Here is a 22479-nt window from a genome sequence, read left to right on the forward strand (position 1 = left end):
TGACCTCTATCAGTCTGTCTGTCATCTAGTATCATCTGTCAATCTGTCGTCTATCATAGAAGGTTACAAAGCCATGTCTAAGGCTTTTTGGGATTCCAGTGAATAATAATAACTTTATTTATGAACAAGTGAGTCTTCAGCTTAGCTTTAAAAACCTCCACAGAGCATGCCTGCCTAATCCCACAAAAATGGGGCACAAAAAGAAAAAGCACGTTCCCCGATAGTTTTTTTTTCTGGCTCTAGGAACTTTTAAAAGGCCAGAATCCTGGGATCGGAGAGCACGGATGGAACATAAGGGTGCAAGAGATCAGAGAGGTATGAAGGTGCCAAACCATAAAGCCTTTTAGGTGAGCAGCAGGACTTTAACATCTGCTCGAACCTGACAAGGTAGCTGATGAAGGGATTTCAGTACAGGGGTAATGTGCTCAAATTTTCCAGTTTTAGTTAAAATGCGAGCAGCTGCATTTTGCACCATCTGTAAACCTCTAAAACTTTTCTTTGGTAGCCCAGAAAGGAGACCGTTACAATAATCGATACATGAAGACAGAACCTCTGCAGTGTCGCTTGATAAAACTTGTCTGATTCTGGCTATGTTCCTTAAATGATAAAAGGCGGTCTTTGTTATCTCTTTTACATGAGACTCGAAAGAAAGCACCATGTCGAACCACACGGCCAAGTTTTTAACCTTGTCCCTGCAATTTATGACATAGTCATCAATTTTCAAGATGAAATTTTGGGACAATATTGAAATTTTTGTGGTCCAATGACCATCAACTCTGTCTTATCAATATTAAGAAGCAGGAAATTATCCGATAACCAGCCCCTAATTGCAGATAGACACGATTCTAATTTAGACACTTCAGCACAATTTCCAATGGTTAAAGGAACATAAAGCTGCAGGTCATCAGTGTAACAATAGAAGGTTACATTAAAAGAACGTAAAAGAAGACCAAGACGCAGCAGATACAGAGAAAACACCAATGGTCCAAGTACGGAGCCCTGAGGGACCCCATTGTCATGAATCGCTGTGTGGCAGGCAAGCAGGAGTGGTGGACCCAAAATGCAGAACTCAGACACGGAAGTGAAACTTAAGGCGCAGCTTTATTGCTGGGAAAAACCTCGTACAAACTAAACTCACCAAAAGAAAACCAAAAGTCAGAACAGAGGAACCAAGGACTGAAACACTGGAAAGAAACACTAAACTGGAGCAGGAGACCAAACACTAGGAACATAGAAGCAGAACACACAGCTAGTTGAGGGTACGACGCGACACTGACACAGAGAAACACAGGGCTTAAATACACAGATGGCAGTAATCAAGGGATGAGAGACAGGAGGGGAACACACCTGGGAGAAATCACAGCTGACGAGACAGGGGAAACGTAAACTGAGCACACTCACATACGACACAAACCTTCACAATAAAACAGGAAACTCAGACACATGGAACCAGACAAGACATTGAACTAAACAGACAGATTCACAAACAGATGGGGTGACACCATAGACAGAGACAGACTCAAAGGCAGACCAAATATAACACACAGAACTCAAACAATAATAATCATCATCATCATAAACTAGAAAATGATAACTAAAAGCGCTGGGTCACCGACCCAGGACCATGACACCCATGCCTCACTGCACAGGTCTCGGAGAGATCATTTTTCAAGCTAACAGTCTGAGATCTCCCAGACAGGTAGGATCTCAGCCATGATAAAACATTTCCTATAACTCCAATAAAATCCGTGGTCCACAGTGTCAAACGCAGCGCTTAGATCCAACAGTAATAAAACTGAAGTTCGATCATTGTCTGCATTTACCAGCAGATCATTTACCACTTTGACTAAAGCTGTTTCTGTGGAGAGATTTGGTCTAAACGCAGACTGAAATGCTTCAAACAGATTGTTAGTTGACAGACGCTCAGTGAGCTGCTTAAAAACAACTTTTTCAAAGACCTTAGACAAAAAAGACAGATGTGAGATGGGTTTGTAGTTTGCAACCATGTCAACGTCCAGTCCAGGCTTTTTCAAGATTGGCACGACCACAGCTGATTTAAAACAGACAGGGAAGACTCCGGTCATCAATGAAGTATTTAAAACGAAACAGAATGTAGGGTCCTAATACTGACCACAGTTCCTTTATAACCCAGGCTGGTAGAGGATCCAAAGAACAGGTTGTACATCGAGCTGCTTTTACAACCTTAGTTAATCCAGACAGAGAAATAACCTTGAAGTCAGAGAACAGTTTATCAGCACCAACAGGCAAAGCAGCTGAGTAGTCTGACGAACTGCTCGAGGAGGGAGTGATCTGATTTCTAAGTGTTTCAGCCCTGTCTCTGAGAAACATAAGAAAGTCATGAGCTGTCAAATTTGAACAGGAGAGTTGACTTACTCTCTGTAAGTTGCGACACTGTGTTGAATAAAAGTTTTGAGATATGTTCATGGCTCATGATGAGATTTGAGAAATAATTTGCTTTCGCTGCAGACATCGAACATTGAAAAAAAGACAATGGGTCTTTCCGAGCCTGGAGAAATCAAGTCTGGAAGATCGCCAGCGACGCTCTGCTTTTCTACAATTTCTTCTCAAATTCGAGAGCTCCTCATTTAGCCAGGGCATAGGGTTCCTTTTTTTCACATTTTAACTTCTTTACAATAGCAACAGAGTCCAATAGTTCAAGAAGTGCGTTATTAAAATTCACAGTCAAAATGTCCACACATAACTCTGGGAAAAATGGGGTCCAACACATCAGGCAAATGTAATTTAACTCCAAGCAATGCTTCGTGGCTAATATGATGAGATGATCTGAGGGGCAGTTTCCCCTCTCAGAAGCTGGAAATTTAGCAATTCAAATATCAAATAAAATTACTGAATGGTCTAAAATAGGTAAAACACAATTTTCAGTCACTGATACATTCAGTCCATAACACAAGGTCTAGGGTGTGGCCCTTACGTGTTGGCCCAGACACAAATTGTGTGAAGTTTAGGGAATCAATTACATTCAAGAAATCCTTGACCAGGGGTTTATCCTCGCAACGTAGATGTACATTAAAGTCCCCCACTATAAGGATCCTTTCATAGTAAGCGATAAAACATGTCAAGAAGTCTGAAAACTCCGAAATGAACAAGTCATTATATTTAGGTGGACGATAGATGACTATAATTAGAACCACGGGACAGCTTAAAGTCAGGAGATGGGTGAGAGCCATTACTCATAAATGAAAGAAACATAGAACACCTGTGAAGCTTCTCAGGATGACTCAAATACTTTTTTGTACCCAAGCTAATACTGGGATGTCTGGTATGCACTGCTGCAGTTCACTTTCTTGGCTGTGGGAAGTTGCTCCCATCAAGTTTGTCTCACTAAAACTTCATTTTTTGCTGTCTGTAAAGAGCACACACTTCCATTTATGGACAGAGAGCTTTGAGTCAGTAGTTTTAGTCTCGGCAGTGTTACCCTCAGGCAGTAAGAAGATTACTTATTTTGTCCGCTTCTTTTTCAGGCATCTATTACGTTTTTGGGAATAGCAACAGTGCAAGTAATATAAATAATTATATGTTACTAACCTGAGCCTTTACTGTGATTTAAGCTCAATTTAAGACTGTCTTTGGGGGTTACCTTATTTGGCTCCAGGAAGTCTATCCAAAATTGGTGAGCTGGATAAGGGCATTTGGAGTATCAGAATCAGCTGATATACCAGTTTCATGATAGCGGTGCCTACCTACCTTACCTATGCAGCACAAGCTTCCATTGTTTAGCCAGTTTAAAAGAGACAACTTTGTGACATAGTAAAGTCTAACCAAAGATGTGGCCATGAAACAGAAATGGAACAATTATGATGAATTTAAATGTTGGAAGTGTAAGCCATTACCTATACATAAGCACCTGTGTCATTAATGCAGGTCAGTGTGAGTCGGGGTGAAAGATAAGTGTATCGCAAAGCCAAACATTAGACCATCTTGTCAGTGATGAGAGACATGCCAAGTACAAACAGACTCAGCTTAGATGAGAATGTTTTCTGCTGCTAAGCCATCTGAAAGAAATACTATATAAGGGCTCTATGGTATTTTCTGAGGGTAGAAGGAAGCTTTCTGTCACCCGGAAATTTCAGGACACACAAACACACACTAATCCCCTATAGTCAGCCACCCATTGCATTCCATAGAGCTCTTTTGTCTCCTATTAGGGGCTAAAGTGTTGCAGCTCGGCCTGTCTGTAGTTCAAGAAGGTGACAGCCGCTTAGTGGGATGGTGAGATGCACTAATGAACGGCACTGCCCTAGCAAGATTGGTCTCCTTCCTTACAATAAGGCTTATAGTAGCAAAAAATGGTCAGATGGTGCGTTCCATGTGAAAGCAGAAGTCGGAATTTCCTGAATTTTTCAGTGTCCCCTCAAGTCAGATTTCCAGCTCTGAACATCGCATCAACCAACAGCCTTAATCAGCCCAACTTAACCATCCAACATGGAACCACTGTATATAAACATTAGTAAAACTGTAAAACCTGTGATCTGTGCTGCTACAGCTGTTTATTTATGACTCGCTACATAAGCCATATGCACAGCACCGGGCAGGTTCTGTCTGCGAATGTGCTGCGGTGCTTTTAACACAAACATTGCGCTGTGTTGTTACTGATGCATTAATAGCTCTGCCTTGCTAAGATAGAACAAAACATTTTTTTGTGGTTTCGCATTGTTTTGCAACGCCTTCATGAAGAAATCTGGATGGAAGCATATGCTCTCCTAAAAACTGAACACACCTTTCAGCATTGATTTGGTTTCCTCTGTAGTCTGGAGGATGCATCATCCAAAAAGAATTTAAAATATTTATTTGTCCAACCACAGAACATGCTTTATACTTTCCCTCGGTCCCTGGTTTAATGAGCTTTGGTCCGCAGAAGGTAGACAGCAGCGTTTCTAGATCATATTCACATATGGCTTCTTTGTAACCTGCAGAGTTGAGGGCACTGTGAACTGCATTCACTAACAATGATTTTTCAAAATGTTACTGGACCTCTACAGTGACTAGAATCATGCCTGTTTTACTGCAAAGAGACTTACAGATGTCATGTCTTCTGATGTTTCAGAAACATTAGTGTGTTCAAGCTGTTTGTGACAGTCATGGTTCTGCCCATTAAAAACCCAATGCAAAAGATTTGACCTCTGTTACCCCTGTACCCCCCTTCCTGTGTATCTCTCTCTGTTCCTCAGTGTTACATGTTCCACATGTATGTGGGAGTGCGAGCAGGTGGAGGAATTGGTGACCAGATCGAGGATCCAGCTGGTGATGAGTACGAAATCTACCGGATCATCTTTGACATCACTTTCTTCTTCTTTGTCATTGTAATCCTCCTGGCTATCATCCAGGGTGAGGCATCCTACACATACATGCACACAAACAGTTTAATGGAAACACAAGCAGTTAATTAGGCAACTATTAGCCAAATGAATACATTCTAATATTGTAAAGTAGAGTAAACACCACAGGAAGTGGTGATTCAAATGTATAATTATTTTGAGAGCAATCATTTCTGGTTCTGTTTGGTTTCCAATATTTTGGTTGTTCTGTTTATTTCAAATTGACTAGACTAAATAATCGCGACGTCTCTCCAAAGTGGAGTACACTTGAACACCACCTTAAACAGTTTCCTGCTTGTAAATTCAGATAAAACTGAGCTTATTGTACTTGGCCTTAAAAACTTCAATGAAACATAGTGCCTAACCAGATACGAACTCTGGGGAAAGGATATGTGCATACTAAACAAAATATAGGACTGCTTTCTTTGCACAACATCTCTAAAACTAGAAATATTCTGTCACAGAGTGACGCTGAAAAACTATTTCGTGCATTTATTACTTCTAGGCTGGACTACTGTAATTCATTATTGTCAGGATGTCCTAAAAACTCACTGAAAAGCCTTCAGCTAATCCACAATGCTGCAGCAAGAGTCCTGACAGGGACTAGAAATATTGTATTTCTCCCATACTAACGTCTCTTCATTGGCTCCCTGTTAAGTTCAGAACTGAATTTAAAATCCTCCTCTTCCCATAAAAAAACATAAACATTACTTATTATTAAACTCTGCCTATCTTCCACAGTGTGCCTTTTATCTACAATAATACAAAAAAACAAGCGCAAACCCCAACAATCATATGACCCTCCTACGAGGAACCACTCTGGGAAGGAAAAACTCCCTTTTAACAGAAGGACACCTCCAGCAGAACCAGGCTCAGGGAGGGCGGCCATCTGCCACGATTGGGCTGGGGGAAGGAAGGCAGGACAAAGACGTGCTTTGAAAGAGAGCCAGAGATTAAAAGTAACTAATAATTAAATGCAGAGCGGTGTACAAACACAAAGTGAGAGAAAAAGGTCACTAAAGAAGAAACAGTGCAACACGGTAACTAAGGGAGGTTCAGGGTCACCTGGTCCAGCACTAACTATATGCTTTATCAAACAGGAAAGTTTGAAGCCTAATCTTAAAAGTAGAGATAGTGTCTGTCTCCTGAATCCAAACTGGAAGCTGGTTCCACAGAAGAGGGTGTACTGTACTGTAAACTCTCAATCAGAACACCTAAGATGGGTTTAGATGGGTCTTCTTGCATGAAAGTGAACTAAAATATACCACCAAGGCAACGAACCAGTGGCGGAAGAAGAAGCAGCACATTAGTTGTGCTGCCTTCCATGGAGTGGCCGAGCCAGTCTGCAGAGCTCAGTCCAATAGAAAATTGATTGATTGATTGATTGATTGAATCTTTATTTTGAACATGTTGAAAAAGTACAACAAAATAGAATTAAAAGAGACAAATGAACAAAGCAAAACAAAAGGAAAACGAGCAACCACAACTCCAAATAACGTTCATGTTCAAAAAGGAGCAGGAAGAAGCATATGCTTATTTAATCCCACCCCTTTCCCACTATCTAGTATCAATAGACTACAGAAATCTGTGGAGGCTTTGAATTCCCAAGAAGGAGCCAAGTAATCTGAAGAATTTCTGTAAAGAGGGATGGGCCAAAATCACTCGTAAGATGTGCAAACCTGGTGATCACCTAAAAGAAATGCCTTAACACTGTGTGTGCCAACAAGGGTTTCTTCACCAAGTGCAAAGTCATATTTTGGTTGGGGATTAAACATCTGTTTCACTCAGTGATATGCAAACCAATCCATAACTTCAATGAAATTTTAGATTTTAGGTTGATATTCTTTCTCTCTCCATTAAAATGTAACTACCATAAAAATTAGAGACTGTTCATTTCTTTTCCAGTGAGAAACGTTAGTGGTAGTAGAAACTGAGTAGGGACCAAATAATTATTTCCCTCTGCCACACATATTGACAATGATGATAACTAAGCTTGTCAAAAACAAAAGTTTGGGGCCTAATCGTAAAAGTAGGGTGTCTGTCTCAGGAACCCAGACTGGAAGCTGGTTTCATTGGAGAAGAGTTGGTTAGAGCTGAGGGCTCTACCTCCCATTCTACTTTTGGAAACAAACCAAGCGTTGGCTTACATTCTGACACTACAGTGCTCAGTTGGATTAATATGATATTATGAGGCTTTTAAAATATGATGGGTCCTGGAACATTCAGGATTTTGCATCTGTGTAGGCTTTGTCTTTAGTGTTTATATCCTTCCCTATAGGGACATACACACTTTGGACGTAATATAGAGAATGTAACTGAATAGCAAAAAAGACTCCTTTAGAAGTATTATAGTAGATATAGTAGATAGCCTGTGGTTTTCATATCTATTGTTGTATTCAGTGTAATAATGTGGACCAGCATGTTTAAGCTCCACCCTCTCTGAAATCCTAGGGTTAATCATTGATGCTTTTGGAGAGCTGAGGGATCAGCAGGAACAAGTGAAAGAAGACATGGAGGTGAAAACACACACAACAGTTCAATGCAGTTTTTTTTTAATTCAGGCATATGAACATGTAAAAATACAGATTTTGTGGTTCTTTTGTTTTGTATAGCTGTACCTCCAACAGAGGCATAGATGAAGATTGCCAATAGGTTACAATAAATGACAACCACCTAACTATCACGTGTTTCTCTTGCAGACCAAATGTTTTATCTGTGGAATAGGTAATGACTACTTTGACACCGTGCCACACGGCTTTGAAACGCACACTCTACAGGAGCACAACTTAGCCAACTACCTGTAAGTACGTCTGGAGAGTGTCTGTATTTCTGTGTGTGTTATTGTACCTTTTAACACCTACATCATCATAGATCATCACACCTACATAGTACACAGTCTTTCAGGTCAGTTAATGAAAGATAGGTACCCAATCTTGGTGTACTTGGGGCTTGGTCCCCAATCTCAGGTGGGCGATGATATCTATGATATTTGTCCTGGCTTGTTTTGTACCACAGCATTTGTGTTACACTGAGGTGTGTTTCCACATTATTATCCCCAGTGTTTGGACACTTATTATCCAGTTACATACATTTCAGTGTGGTATTACTCAACTGTAACCACAGTTGCTACCATGATACTACTTGGATATTAAGTGCTTGTTACTTTGGTAATTGAGTCGTAATAACTTAGAAATGACCACGTTACGTTCTTGTCTTTGCCTTGTTACCCTTCCCACTTTATTACTGAGCTGTAATAGAAAATACAACCAAAATTTCAAATGTCTGTTGACTTTAACCCTAAATACAGTACTGTGTCTTGAGCCAGCCCTCATTTCTTGGTATATTGGTTTATGTACAAGTTTCTTAAAATTGTTGTAAAGTCCAAGCTGTCATTAGGAGAGATGTGGGGCAAACCCTGGACAGGTTGTTAGTCTCTCAGAAGACAACAATTCACATGCACATTCACAGCTATGGCCAGAATCACCAATTAAGCTAACAAACATGTCCTTTGAATGTGGCAGGAAGCCTGAGAGAACCCACACAGGCAAGTTAAGAATACACAACTGCCTCCAACCAGCAAGTGCCACTGTAACCTCTGGCACTGATGCTGTGTGACTGATATATGCAATGATAATACTGTTTGTGTTTTCTAACAACTGTGTCTGTGTGTGTGTGTGCTTCAGATTCTTTCTGATGTATCTCATCAACAAAGACGAAACAGAGCACACAGGCCAGGTAAGCACCTTTCCAATCTCTCTGCCAGTAAATATACAAGACTGTCATCCTGTTACGTGGTCAGTACAGTTTAGCTTCAAACTCTCTCTAAGTGTTTCTAACAGTTTTTTAATGGCTGCTAACATTGTTAAAGCCTCAGTATGGAACATGGAAAATCACACTGTTTTTGAGCTAATCTTAATAGTTTCTTTCTTTATGTCCATAAGCAAGTGCTTAACAAATTTAGGTGCCCTAAATTAAGAGCATTTGTAATTACCAAAGTTATTTCTTATGTATCTGTAACAGCTTATCCACCAGTATGCTCGTGGTCTTTAATCCAAATGTTTTTGATTTGGTAAATTATAATTATTGCTGTTTTCTATAAATTTAAAGTAAAGGCATTATTATTTTTTATTAAGATGCCAAATGGGTTACTTATTTGCATTTCAGAACTAAAAAGTCCTTTTAGTAAACGCTATACTTGATTAATTTCTGACTTCTCAGAGAGATCCAGTACGCTGTTCAAATGTTTGTTTTTATGACATTTGGGCTCATCAATGCCACCACTAAAGGCATTGGATTAGGTTTGTTGTTTCAGATTTCATTCTGTTGTTCCCCCTGCACCTTACTTTGACTAACTTTGCATCTTTACTCACAATGAGGCGCTTTCACACTATTGACATGTTAGTTTATGCCTCTCAGTCTGATTTACCTATAACGCCCGTTGTGAATGCATAAAATGCAGGGCTTTATGCAGGGGATGCTGATTGGCTGGTCACCGATTGGGGTGGAGAACATTGGAAATCAACCAGTTCCAGTCCATGGCTGGTCAGTGGGTGCACCTGTAGTGATCGTCTACTCTCCCTTTTGCTGGATTCCTTCTTTTGGTCACTCTGGTTTTCTTTTCAATTGTTTTAAGTTTTTCCGCTACTTCAAGTGCAGTTTTTAAAGTATAAGTGGAAGCTAAAAAATATTCTTAGTTAACTTCTAGCATTCACTTCTGTGGTATGAGCTATGGGTCCACTCAGGGGCTTTTAAACCCCAGTATATCAAATGAACAAATAACGTGTGATTCAGACAAATACGGCTTGTAGTAAGGGATGAGAATTTATACAAATTTAGCAAATTCAATACCACTATTGATGTCACTTATCAATTCTCTTATTGATTCTCATTGGGTTCTGATTGGCTCTGCTTGGAGCGTCTAAGCAGCATATCAAAGACATTACATCGGTGCATATTAATTGCATGTTTTGTGGTCAAATGTTTGTGCATGTTTAAAGCATTTCCCTGTTTTGTTGTGATCATATCTGGGGTCATTATTCGAAATAAGTAACATATTACAAATATTACCCAGAGCACTTTTCTTAAAAGTAATATAGTATGTTATTTAATTACTCACCATAGGAATTCTTTTGTTTTACACCACTTGTTACATTACTTTTCTGTTTCTCCGTGACCTGAAACACATTGTCTTATAATTACCATTTAACAATATAAAACTGAGGATACAGTCCCACGCACCAACACAAATCCATATCCCAATGAGCACACATATGAGCTTTCTTGTAGTATTTAGGCATGAGCACAAAGCCGACAGCACAATGCAAAGATGAAAACCAGCACAAAGATACTTTAAAGTGATCACCACAGGGATTCTGCTTTAGAAACATGAACACATAGAAACAGACGCTGCATCCTGACTGCACATCACTGCCTTTGTTACCTGTTGAAGATCAGGTCTGACTGCTGGGCTGGGGTCAGCTTTAATGTCACTCTGGGTTCTAGGCTAGCTTTGTTCATTTCAGTAGGTACCTAGAGGTTACAATGCTAGTACTAATTTCCATGATGAACAAAGCTGTTGTGATAATTACACTTTAAATGTAACACACATGAAGCAAACCCTCCTTTCCTCTTCCTCTCTGTCTTTAAGGAGTCTTACGTATGGAAAATGTACCAGGAACGTTGTTGGGAGTTTTTCCCCGCTGGTGACTGTTTCCGGAAACAGTATGAGGATCAGCTCAACTGAGTCGACCTTGGAGTGACAGACTCTTAACTCTGAAAGGCCCACTGCAGCCATCTGGCCTCTGCTTGTCCCTCAAACATTTATTACTTTTCTGAGGAGGCTGTATTCTACCAAATGATGGGTTCCTCTCTATGCGTCATCTCTCCTCAAGTGGCCACGCTCTTCAACGGGACACACCCTGCCATTGTAGTCCAGACAGCCAGCTCCACCCCCCGGCCTTCAGCACACTCTGTTCGGAATGCTTTTGAAACCTTGTACATAGAAAACTTCAGAAAATATGATGTACAATACATGACAGGTGGCAGGTCTAGACTTTTTTCACTCTGATGACTTCTGTGCTTCATCTTATTCTATATTCAAAGTAACTTGCAAAAAATACAAAGGCTTAATGGACTGACGGTAAAACAAGAAACCTAAAGAATGTTTTACTTTTAATATGACCATGTCTACGGCCTTTCATGTTTATAATGCACGATTCATAAAGGTACAGGTGGTGGATACAATAATCAAACAAGTTGACGACTTATTCTGGCAAGAAGAACTCTGCAGCAAATCTACACTTCAATAAGCTTAAAGACGTGCTGACCTGAATACGATGGACAATGAAAATCGAACACAGCACCAAAGTGGAGACTTCAGAACAATCACAAAGCTGAATGAAGCCCCTGTGCAATGTGGAACATTTTCACAAACAGAGCTGCTGTGTTGAGTTGGATTACAGTTTGGTCCAAAGTGTTTGAACAATGACACATGTTCTTCTCACGTTACTTACTTATACCACCATCACAGTGGATCTCAAGTCAAACAATCTAGATCACTAAATACTTGATTTGCCTTCAGCTACTGCTTGTTTGTGTTCTTCTGCCTTCACTTTTTTGTTCGGTAAATGAAAAGCATGCTCTTTTGGGTTGAGATCAAGTGAGAGACTTGGCCATTGAGGAATATCACATTTCTTTGGCTTAAGAAAACCTTGAGGATAAACATATTTTCAAAAGCTAGCCACGTAGTAAACACCCTTTATCACTGTCAATTTATCATTGTCAATAAAATCAAATAAAGTACACACCACTGGTTACACTCAAGAAGAGGAAGGCAAGAATACACTTTGACAGAAAACATTGAAAAGAGTCGACCCGGTCCTGTATTAAGTTCTTTAAACAGATGAAACCTAGGCTGACATGAACCAGAATGATGGGAAGAGAAAAGTATGGAGAACAAAAGGAACGGCTCATGATCCAAAACACACCATCCATCAGATGTGATACAGTGCACTGGCATGTGGGGCTGCCAGTGGAACTGGGTAGAAACAGCAGAATTAATTGTGAAATGTTCAGGGCTGTACTCTGCTCAAATTCAGCCAAACTGGTTGGAAAGCATTTGTCAGAGCAAACTGATAATGACCTCACCACAAAAGAAACCCAAGAATCTCTCAGTATTCAAGAGATATTCTTCAACAGCCAAGTCAGTCCCCTGATCTTAACCCAGTAGTTTTATTTATATGCATTTTATTTATTAAATTAAAAACATAATGGTGAAAAACTCACAAACGTGCAGTAACTGAAGTCAGTGGAAGTAAAGGCCTATGGTGGACAGTGTTGGTCAAGTTACCTGAAAAAAGTAATCAGTAACTAATTACCGATTTTGCAATAGTAATCCCTTACTTTACTCGTTACCTGAAAAAAGTAATCAGATTACCATCTCTGATGGTGGATCTCAAGGGAAGAAACATTTGGCGATGTCTGTTGGGTTCTAGACTTCAGGCAGTTACTGACCGAAATTACTGATGGATTTATGGACCTAAGTATAAAAATTGTTGTAATATCTAAATAAATAAAGCAGTATTTTGTTAAACTCCTGGAATTAAAGGTAAACGACAGTTTGGTCATGTGATTAAAAATCCACTGTGGGGTTGTAAGAGGCAAAATTGAAAAAACAAAAACATTCTGTCATTGGGCACTGGACCGGACTGTAAGTTCACTGTTGATCATGCTGTGTCCACACACTGTACCATGCCAGCACTGTGTGTGAAGGGACCCTTAATTATATGCTCATGGCTTACCACATGTTCATCAAGTTCATTTTGCTCCACTTAAAAAAGTCAAAGCATGGACAATTCATAATCCTCAACCAGCTTTCTGATATACCTAAATAAATACATAGCTTATAAAATGATTGAATCCATTACTGTCTTTGATAATTGATTTAATGCATTTTTTGTTTGTTTTGTTAATGTTTGTCGCCGGTAGTAACAGGACATCAGAGATGTATATTTTTCAACACTCATGTTCACGGTGATAAATGCGAACAACTGCTGGTCAGTCAATGTCAAACCCCAGTACTGGGCAGGATTAGAAGAGCTTAACAAATGTGTATTGTGTCCAAATCTTCAATATTTTGTTGTTGTGTAAGGAATACGACAGGCTCGAGGCGCCACTAGCAGGGCTTTGTTTTTTTGTTTTGTTTTGTAAAGCTTAGTAACATTTGTTAATGAAAGCTTGTGATTTTCTGAAAAAGCAATATCAAAACAATCCAAAAAAGAAAAACAAATAGAAAATATAATAAACAAACTATAGAGATTTATTTGTTTTAGAAGTTTATGGCTGCAGATATAGCTGCATGCTTGTTAGCTAAGAGGAATAATCAGCCAGAATGGAGCAATCAGATGTGTTTCCTGCAGTACTAGAATAGCACAACAAAGCATGAGGAGACAGAAAGGGGGGACGGGAGGTTGCAGTGCCTTATCTAGCTGGGGAGGATCTATGAAAGCTAGACAAGAAGAGTAGCTTCATAATAATACCATATACAAACTGAGGAGAACATATGAAGCTAAGAGTACCACAGAATAATATTCTATAGAAGTAGAAGAAGAGAAGGACTGAAGGTTGACCAGAGCAGAAATGCACACATTTCAGTTGTGCAAACTGGGGTGTTACAATTCCAAAAGGTATCATAGTTGACTGTAACTAGCCTCAAACCAGGGTACAGTAGATAAACTTAGGGCTAGGTTACATTTTAACCACATTTCGTTTTGTACAACATTCCTTCAGTAAATCCTTTTTTTCTGTTTTACAGAACTTCTAATTCCATTAGTTACCATCATCTTGAAGGGTTCAGTTGAAACGCTAAACAACCATCACAGCCTATTTAGAGTTAAGATTAGGGGTACGGTTAGCATTAAGTTCATATTTACCAGGTTGTAAATTCAATTGGAATTTTCACCTATTTAATATATTCAGCTGAAGTCTAATAACAGAAATTCTGAAGGTAAGATGCATGTATGAGACCTAAGGTAATGTCTTGAGAACAGTAATGTTATGTTTAGCATGTAGCTAAAATGTAACCTAACCTCACCTTTAAGTGGGCTGTAAGTAAGTTGGTGGATGTTAAAAGGTTAATGAAATTTTTCGTATTTAATCTGTCTTTATAAAAACACATTTGGGGAAATATACAAAATATGTTTAAATTGACACCAGCTTACTCATCAGAATACAACAGATGTTGCTCGGTGGACCTAATAAGACAACAGGTTGAGTGTATGCTGCAGGTTCTGTTCAGCTATATGAGTGATGCAGAATAAATATATATTTTTTATTGTATAATTTCTGATACTGCTATACAACCAAGTTTAAAGATCAACACTTGTCGTGGCTTTGGTTAGAAATCAGCAGCCATGTGTTACAGTCTGTGGGCTACTATTTTCAGTTTCTTAGAAATTGTAATAGTTACATCTCACTTAACTAGCAACAATTAACATTCCATGGAACACATTTCACAACTTTCTTGTCAAATAAGGTTCAGTAGTTCATGATATGCATTTTTGTGATGTTCTTATATAATAATTACTTTTATTGTAAACACACCTCCCTCTCAAAAAAAGTCTAAAAAAAATATTTGCATGCTAATGGGGAATATTGAGTAGGTATAATAAATACACTAAATCTCTGCTGCCCATAATGTATCCATTCAGATTCTCTTAGTTATTTAAGATAAATCATTTAGGTGTTGTGGGATGAGTTGTAACTCATTAAGACATTTTACCACAATTGTATTTGAAAAATAAGACAGTAGGCCCTGCTTTTCTGTCATTTAACCATCTCTGTTTGTAAAGGTTTGCTTAAGTTGGTTCTGAGGTCAAGCAAAAGACCTTAAGTGAGTTTAAGAGACGAATCACTTTTACCATTGTATATCTCAAAGAAAGAGGTAGAACAAATTAAAGCTTACTTAACTTTGTCTCAGAAGTAATTTAAGTTTTATATTTATTCAGTTATCTTTTATTTTCAGATAATAAAGAAGTAAACTGAGGTTTTGTTATATTTGTCTCACTCGATCTTAAAGGTGCAACAAGTAGCGTAATATTTCACTGGCTCTAACCTATAGATTTTGTTATCTGTCACCCTTTTATCTCTAAAACCCAAAACTGTCAGTAGTAGAGTGTGAGAAAGTTGAAAGGAATATCAGTTCAACTTGTATAAACTGTTTAACAGATTTAAGCTGCTGTTTGATGCAAAGTGTTTGATAATAAATCAGGCAGCTTAAAGTATGATGCAGTTTGTCAGAGAAGACAATGTCAGGAAGCCTATAAATGAAACTCTAGACTTTGCTGATGGAGACGCATTGGTAGGAACATGTTTGTTGTTAATGCTGTTGTGTTTAGGCTGGCACTAGAGGCCACTAAAGAGCCATGTTTACTGGTTTCACCTTTAAGTGAGTGCTGGTGCATGTGTAACTGATAACTGATGACTTTAACACTGATAACACAGTGGATGTCACAACTGCAATCAACCAGTGTAAGTGTCTTGAATTGTGTTCACTATACCATGCTGATGCGATGCCTCATTTTTATTTATTCCAATCCCTTTTCAGACTGAACCACGCCATTACCAAGTGGCATTTTGCTCATGTAAAAATAAATATTTTCCATATGTATCATGAAGGGGGAATGTTTAGTTTGCCACAAAGTCTACTTCATGTAGTAATTATGAGTAGGCTATTGCTACTTCTGAGAGACGAATGTGTAAAGAGGAAATTGATCTATAAGCAATGATAGATTTGCATGATTTTGAAAATAAAATTTTATTTATTAACTTGTTAATTGTAGAATGCTCTTAATTCAGCTGAATTTGTTAAATTTATTTCTAAAGATAATTTCTTTTCTGTGATAACTTGTTACATAATATATACAGGCTGTAGGCACTTACATCCATCCATTTCCTTATCCAAAGATGAGTTTTAGTGGCAGCCTAAGCTGATCTTCTGGCCTCCTCCTGGGAGTGTCCTGAAAAAAAAAAAAAACACTCCGAGGAGAGGCACAGGGATGACCTCCTCATCAGATGCCTGAACCACTTCAGCCAGCTTCCTTCAATGTGAACTAGCAGCAACTCTGCTCTAAGCTCCCTTTAGATCAGCGGTCCCCAACCTTTTTTGTGCCACGGACCGGTTTATGCCCGACAATATTTTCATGGACCGGCCTTTAAGGTGTCGCGGATAAATACAACAAAATAAAACTAGTACCGGTACCGAAAAAAAGAAGATTTATTCATAACACACGTGAAAAGACCCAGGAAAACAGAGTTAACGATAAAAACGATAACAAAATAACGCTGAAAACCGATAAAAACCCTGAAAACCATACATTTCAAGGTTCAAGGTTCAAGGTTCTTTATTTGTCACATGCATAGTTATACAAGTATAACACATAGTGAAATGTAGCCTGACATGCTCCTCGACATGTGCAAAAATGGGAGGGTAGAGGAAGAACATTATATATATATATATATAGTATATACATTGGGTGAATGTGCAGTAAGAGCAGCAAGCAGGTGAATTCTGTACATTAATATGAATAGACATCTGACTATTTTACAGAATAGACAATATACACATATTTAAAATTAAAGGAATTGAAATGTACATTGTGCCTTGGTTTAGTGTCTGGAAGAGTCCTGTCTCAGTCAATTATAGATGATGTGAGAGGGCGGGTGTGTGTGTTTAGGGCCCGGATGGCTTGGGGATAGAAGCTCCTCTTGAGTCTCTCTGTCCTTGCCCGGAAGATGCGGAACCTTCTACCAGATTGCAGAAGTTGGAACAGTTTGTTGCCAGGATGGGACGGGTCCTTCAGTATCTGCGCTGCTCTAGTCCGGCATCTCCTGGTGTAGGTGTCCTGAAGCGGGGGGAGAGCAATCCTGCAGCAGCGTTCTGCTGTACGGATCACTCTCTGGAGAGCTTTTTGGTCCTTCACACAGCTGTTCCCAAACCACGATGCCATGTTCTGTGTGAGGATGCTCTCCACAGCGCCTGTATAGAAAATCCTGAGGATCTTTGGAGAGACCCTGAACTTCCTCAGTTGTCGTAGGAGCTGCCTAGCCTTTTTGGTCTGGACCTGAATGTGGTCAGACCATGTCAGGTCTGAGGAGATGTGGACACCAAGATACTTGAAGGACTGCACCCTCTCCACTGGAGCTCCATTGATGATAATGGGCTTGTAGTCTCTGTGCTGACTCCTTCTGAAGTCCACCACCAGCTCCTTGGTCTTGCCGACGTTCAGCTGGAGGTGGTTGTCCTGGCACCATGATGCCAGATTCTTCACTTCGTCCATGTAGGCCACCTCATCGTTGTTGGAGATGGCACCCAACACCACTGTGTCGTCAGCAAACTTCACAATGGTGTTGGAGCCATGGGTGGCCACACAGTCTGAAGTGTAGAGGGAGTAGAGCAGTGGCGAGAGGACACATCCCTGAGGTGCTCCTGTGTTGATGGTGATTCTGTTAGAGACGCATCTACCCACCCTCACCACCTGAGTTCTGCCAGTGAGGAAGTCCAACACCCATGCACACAGACGGCTGTTGAGTCCCCGATCCCTCAGCTTTGTGAACAGTCTGCAGGTCACTATTGTGTTAAACGCTGAACTGTAATCAACAAACAGCATTCTCACATAGTTACCCTGTTTCTTGTCCTGTGGCTGAGTGGCAGCTTCGTGGCTGAGGGTGGTGTGCAGGATGTGGGCGATGGCGTCCTCTGTGGATCTGTTGGATCGGTAGGCGAACTGCAGCAGATCTGTGGTGTCTGGGATGGAGGAGGAGATGATATTCTCTCAAACACCTTCATTACTACCGAGGTCAGTGCAACTGGCCGGTAATCGTTCAGGGATGAGGGTTTGCTGTTCTTGGGCACAGGGATGATGGTGGATCTTTTGAAGCATGTGCGGACCACAGACTTCGCCAGGGACTCGTTGAAGATGTAAGTGAACACACCTGCTAGCTGGTCAGCACAGCAGCGCAGCAGACGGCCGGTGATGCTGTCTGGCCCCGCCGCTTTCCTTGTGTTCACTCTCCTCAATGCCGCTCGGACGTCATGCTCCGCGATGCTGGTCACTGGTCTCTTGCTGATGACGTCACTGTCCTCGGTAGTCAGGCGGTAGATAGCATTAGCCGCCTGGCTAACCTCGAAATGGGCGTATAGCTGATTCAGCTCGTTGGTGAATGCAGAGTCGGCGTTGATCGGCGCAGTGTCCCTGGCTTTGTAGTCGGTAATGGTGTGTAGTCCGTGCCACATACTCTGTGTGTCGCCCTGGTGGAAGCGGGACTCCACACGTTCCAGGTACCGGCGTTTGGCATCTCTCACCGCGCGCCGCATGCCGTATGAGGCCGCTTTGTAGGCGCTCATATCGCCAGTGGTGAGACCCGTGTTGTAGGTGCCGGTCCTGGCGTTTACTGCAGTGCGGCTCGATCTGTCCATCCACTGTTTCTGGTTTGGGAATGTGGTGACTCTCGCAGTGGGGATAATCTCCTCCGCTAGCATATTGACGAAGCATACTGCTACTTCCGCAAACTCGTTGATGTCAACTGTGCATGCTCTGAACATGTCCCAGTCAACGTTGTTGAGTGCGTCCTGTAGCGTAGCTTCTGATTGGGCAGGCCACCGTTTTACCTCCCTCGTGGTTACCTCTTCCCCCCGTATGTTTTGTTTATACTGGGGAATGAGGAAGATGGCGTTGTGGTCAGACTTCCCAAAAGCCGGGTGTGAGACAGCTTTGTAGCCCTGCTTGTATGGCGTGTAGCAGTGATCCAAAATTCGATCCCCCTTCGTTGGACACGAGACATGCTGGTAAAAGTTTGGCATGACTTGTCTGAGGTTCGCTTTATTAAAGTCTCCTGCTACAATGAGGGCTGCGCCCGGGTCCTTGTTTTGAAGCGAAATCAGCACATCATGTAATTCGGACAAAGCCATACCTGTGTCCGCTTGGGGTGGGATGTAGACCACCGTGGCGATGACCGAGGTGAACTCATGGGGCAGATAGAAAGGGCGGCACTTAATGCTCAGGAACTCCAGATGTGGCGAGCAGCCGCTGGAAAGCCCGGCATCACACCACTTTCTGTTTACCATGAAACACACTCCTCCACCTTTGGTTTTGTTCGACTCTGCCGTTCTGTCCACGCGGAGCACAAAGAATGAATCCGACGGAGTTACGGCCTGGTCCGGCACGGTGGGGGTCAGCCATGTCTCCGTGAAGCACAGAATGTTGCAGTCCCTCATGTCACGTTGGAAGGTGACTATTGCTCTTAAATCATCGAGCTTGTTCTCCATGGATTGGCCAGTAGGATACTGGGCAGTGGTGCGCGACGCGCCTGCTGTCTCAGTTTGTTCCTAATGCCAGCGCGTTTCCCCCGGCGCTTCTTTGTTCTACGCCTCGGATGAGTGGCCAGTCCTTTGTTGTTCTCCGCGCCGCGTAGAATCTCTGGCGGCCAGGATGGGTCGGGTTTAAAAGTGTCCAAGATTAGATGTGCAACCTTGTCACCAATATTTACAAGTGATCTGCCATCGTATACTATAAGACTAGAGGATTTTGGGATGTAAACCAGAGCAAAAAATAAGTAAAAAAACAAGAAAAGTGGATAGTCGGAGCGTCTGGACGTGGCCGCGCCATCTTGGTTGGAGTGAGCTCATACCTGAGCCTCAACTCTCGCGGCCCGGTACCAATCGACTCACGGACTGGTACCGGTCCGAGGCCCTGGGGTTGGGGACCACTGCTTTAGATGTTTGAGGTCTTCATCATTCCTTTCTTAAATGGATCCCAGCCACCTTAGAGAGGAAACTTATTTTTATTGCTTGTATCTGCAACACTATTCTTCAGAGCACTAGCTACAGAGCTTGCCCAAAGGTGTGGGTAAAGTGCTTTCTGGCTCAGCTCTCTCTTTACCGCAGTGGTCAATTGCAACACCAGAGCAACCAGTCTGCCAATCCTGCTCCTCCTCTTCTTTTATGAGCAAAACCATAAGATACTTCAAATCACTCGCTTGGGAAGGCAACTATCCCCCAACCCAAAGGGTCCTTTTTTGGCAGAGAACCATGGCCTTAGACTTGGAGGTGCTCAAGATGTTTGAATGACACCAAGAAAATTACTTTCAATTCTACAATTGAATCTGAGGTTTTACAAAATGGACACCCCCCACCGTGTGGATACTTCTTTAAGACACTCTGGTTCGCCCGGCCATACCCCACAGCTCACGTATAAAACAGCTGTGCAGACGTGACACCGGTGATCATTTGATCTCCACTTGTGTTGTGTGTTTGTGAGTGCCTTGAGAGTGCTGTATGTATGTGCATCCATCAGGAACCTGTTTTGGCAGCCTCTGTGGGCGCTGCCTCTCCTCTGGTATTCCCCGGGTATTCCCCGGTATTCCCCTGATATTCCCTGGTATTTCCTTGGTATGCCCTGTTATCCCTTAGCTTGCCCTTATCTTTCCCCTTGGTTGGTCTCCCCTCCCTGGCTTATCGCCTTGAAAAATAGTCTTATGTGCCAGTCGGACCACGCTGTGCGGCTGCCGGCTAGCGAGTAGCTCGGCTACGGTGAGCAAACACAGCAGGGAACACGGCCTCAGCGTTCAAGCATACGCTGTCGCCTGGGCACTGTGCAGCTCGGCTGCGATGTATGTAAACACAGAAGGGATATGGCTTCAGTGTTCCAAGCATTCGCTGTCGGCCTGCTTAACACTGTGGGAAAACACGAAATTAAGTGGCGAACCATCCTACCTTTATGAATATTAGCTAGAAGCATACTTTAAAGGCTACAATTAAGTGGCAAATCATCCTACCTCTGTTAATAAGAGCTAGAAACATGGTCTGACAGATAAAATGAAGTGCCAAACCATGCTACCTTTGTGACTGTTACCTACAAGCATACTTTAACGGGTAAAATGAAGTGGCAAACCGTCCAGTACGGTGGCCCTGAGAGGCCAAACGGACTGCAACTTCAGAAAACACTTGCAAAAAGAAAAATGCTGCAAAAAGGAAAACGCTGCAAAAAGAAAGACGCTGCACTGCAACTTCAAGAAAAACGCTGCACTGCAAAAAGAAAAATGCTGCAAAAAGAAAAACGCTGCAAAAAGAAAAGCGCTGCAAAAGCACACAAAGCACAACGGAAATAGGAAAAAAGACAACGGAAATGTTCCTGGGGAGACAATAACCCGACGGACCAGTTGCACGAACCAAAACATGCTAACCAGTGCGCTAGGACTGGGACACACTTCAAAGAAGTGGAGGAGAGGTAAATGTGTTGTAATCTCATGATTCTAATAATACTACAGATATGTTTGCAGTGTTTGGGAGTAACGAAATACATGTAACACTGTCACGTATTTAAAATACGAGTAACTGTATTCCGTTAAAGTTACTGTGTAAATAGGTGGTATTCAGAATACAGTTTTTTTGTTGAAATAAATAGATTACACATCATTATTTTCCTATTTCGTATGTTAGGCTATGCCCTCTCTATTTTTTGTTAATTCCACTCTGGTGGAAACCCAAACAAAACAAGCATTAAGAGGCTCTAATGCCTGTGTCTCAGTTTCGCGGCCCATGCCACCTCTACTTGCAGCAGTATAATGACATGACAAAATATTTTCAATAATTATTGTTCAAAAAATTATTTAATATTAAGGCAATAGGCAGAGTATTACAGGCATAGCGATAAAGGATGTGCCCTCATGTAGTCATGTATTTTTCTAAACGCTCTGGAACAGCATCCTTCACTCTTCTTCTCATTCATGTGCTACAATGAGACCAGGCTGACAGCTGATCTTCTTGAGAACATCTTCCATGTGCAATTTGGTCCACCTGGCAGCTCTAGGCGTCAAGAGGAGACGAGTACTAAGCTACTGGCAAGACTATCTGCTTTCTGTAGAAGGTATTAAATTTGGTTGAAAATGTTGAAATGAGTACATTTATGTCAGCAAAGTGTAATGGCACCTTTTTCCTGTTTATTATCATTAGAAATAACTTTTATTCTCTTTACATTTTCAGAGAGAAATGGAAGTCTGTCTCTTGAAGACATCCTTATGTTTGCAACTGGACTGAGAGAAATTCCTCCTGCAGCAATTCAGCCAA

The 22479-nt window shown here is 41.3% G+C and overlaps 1 protein-coding gene across 1 annotated transcript in view; it reads left to right on the top strand.

Moving 5' to 3' along the window:
* Positions 1-11100, top strand: part of ryr2a (ryanodine receptor 2a (cardiac)) — a 282131-nt gene extending 271031 nt beyond the window's left edge. The window contains exons 111-115 of the mRNA XM_085361763.1: positions 5211-5367; positions 7809-7873; positions 8057-8157; positions 9041-9092; positions 11005-11100. Coding sequence (XP_085217889.1) covers positions 5211-5367; positions 7809-7873; positions 8057-8157; positions 9041-9092; positions 11005-11100 — 471 coding nt within the window. The remainder of the gene's footprint in view (positions 1-5210; positions 5368-7808; positions 7874-8056; positions 8158-9040; positions 9093-11004) is intronic.
* The last annotated feature ends 11379 nt before the right edge of the window (positions 11101-22479 follow it).

The sequence above is a fragment of the Diplotaxodon limnothrissa genome, linkage group LG8 (assembly GCF_057381915.1).
Source record: "Diplotaxodon limnothrissa isolate DT_005_m linkage group LG8, D_limnothrissa_male_GT1.1, whole genome shotgun sequence".
Classification (NCBI taxonomy): domain Eukaryota; kingdom Metazoa; phylum Chordata; class Actinopteri; order Cichliformes; family Cichlidae; genus Diplotaxodon; species Diplotaxodon limnothrissa.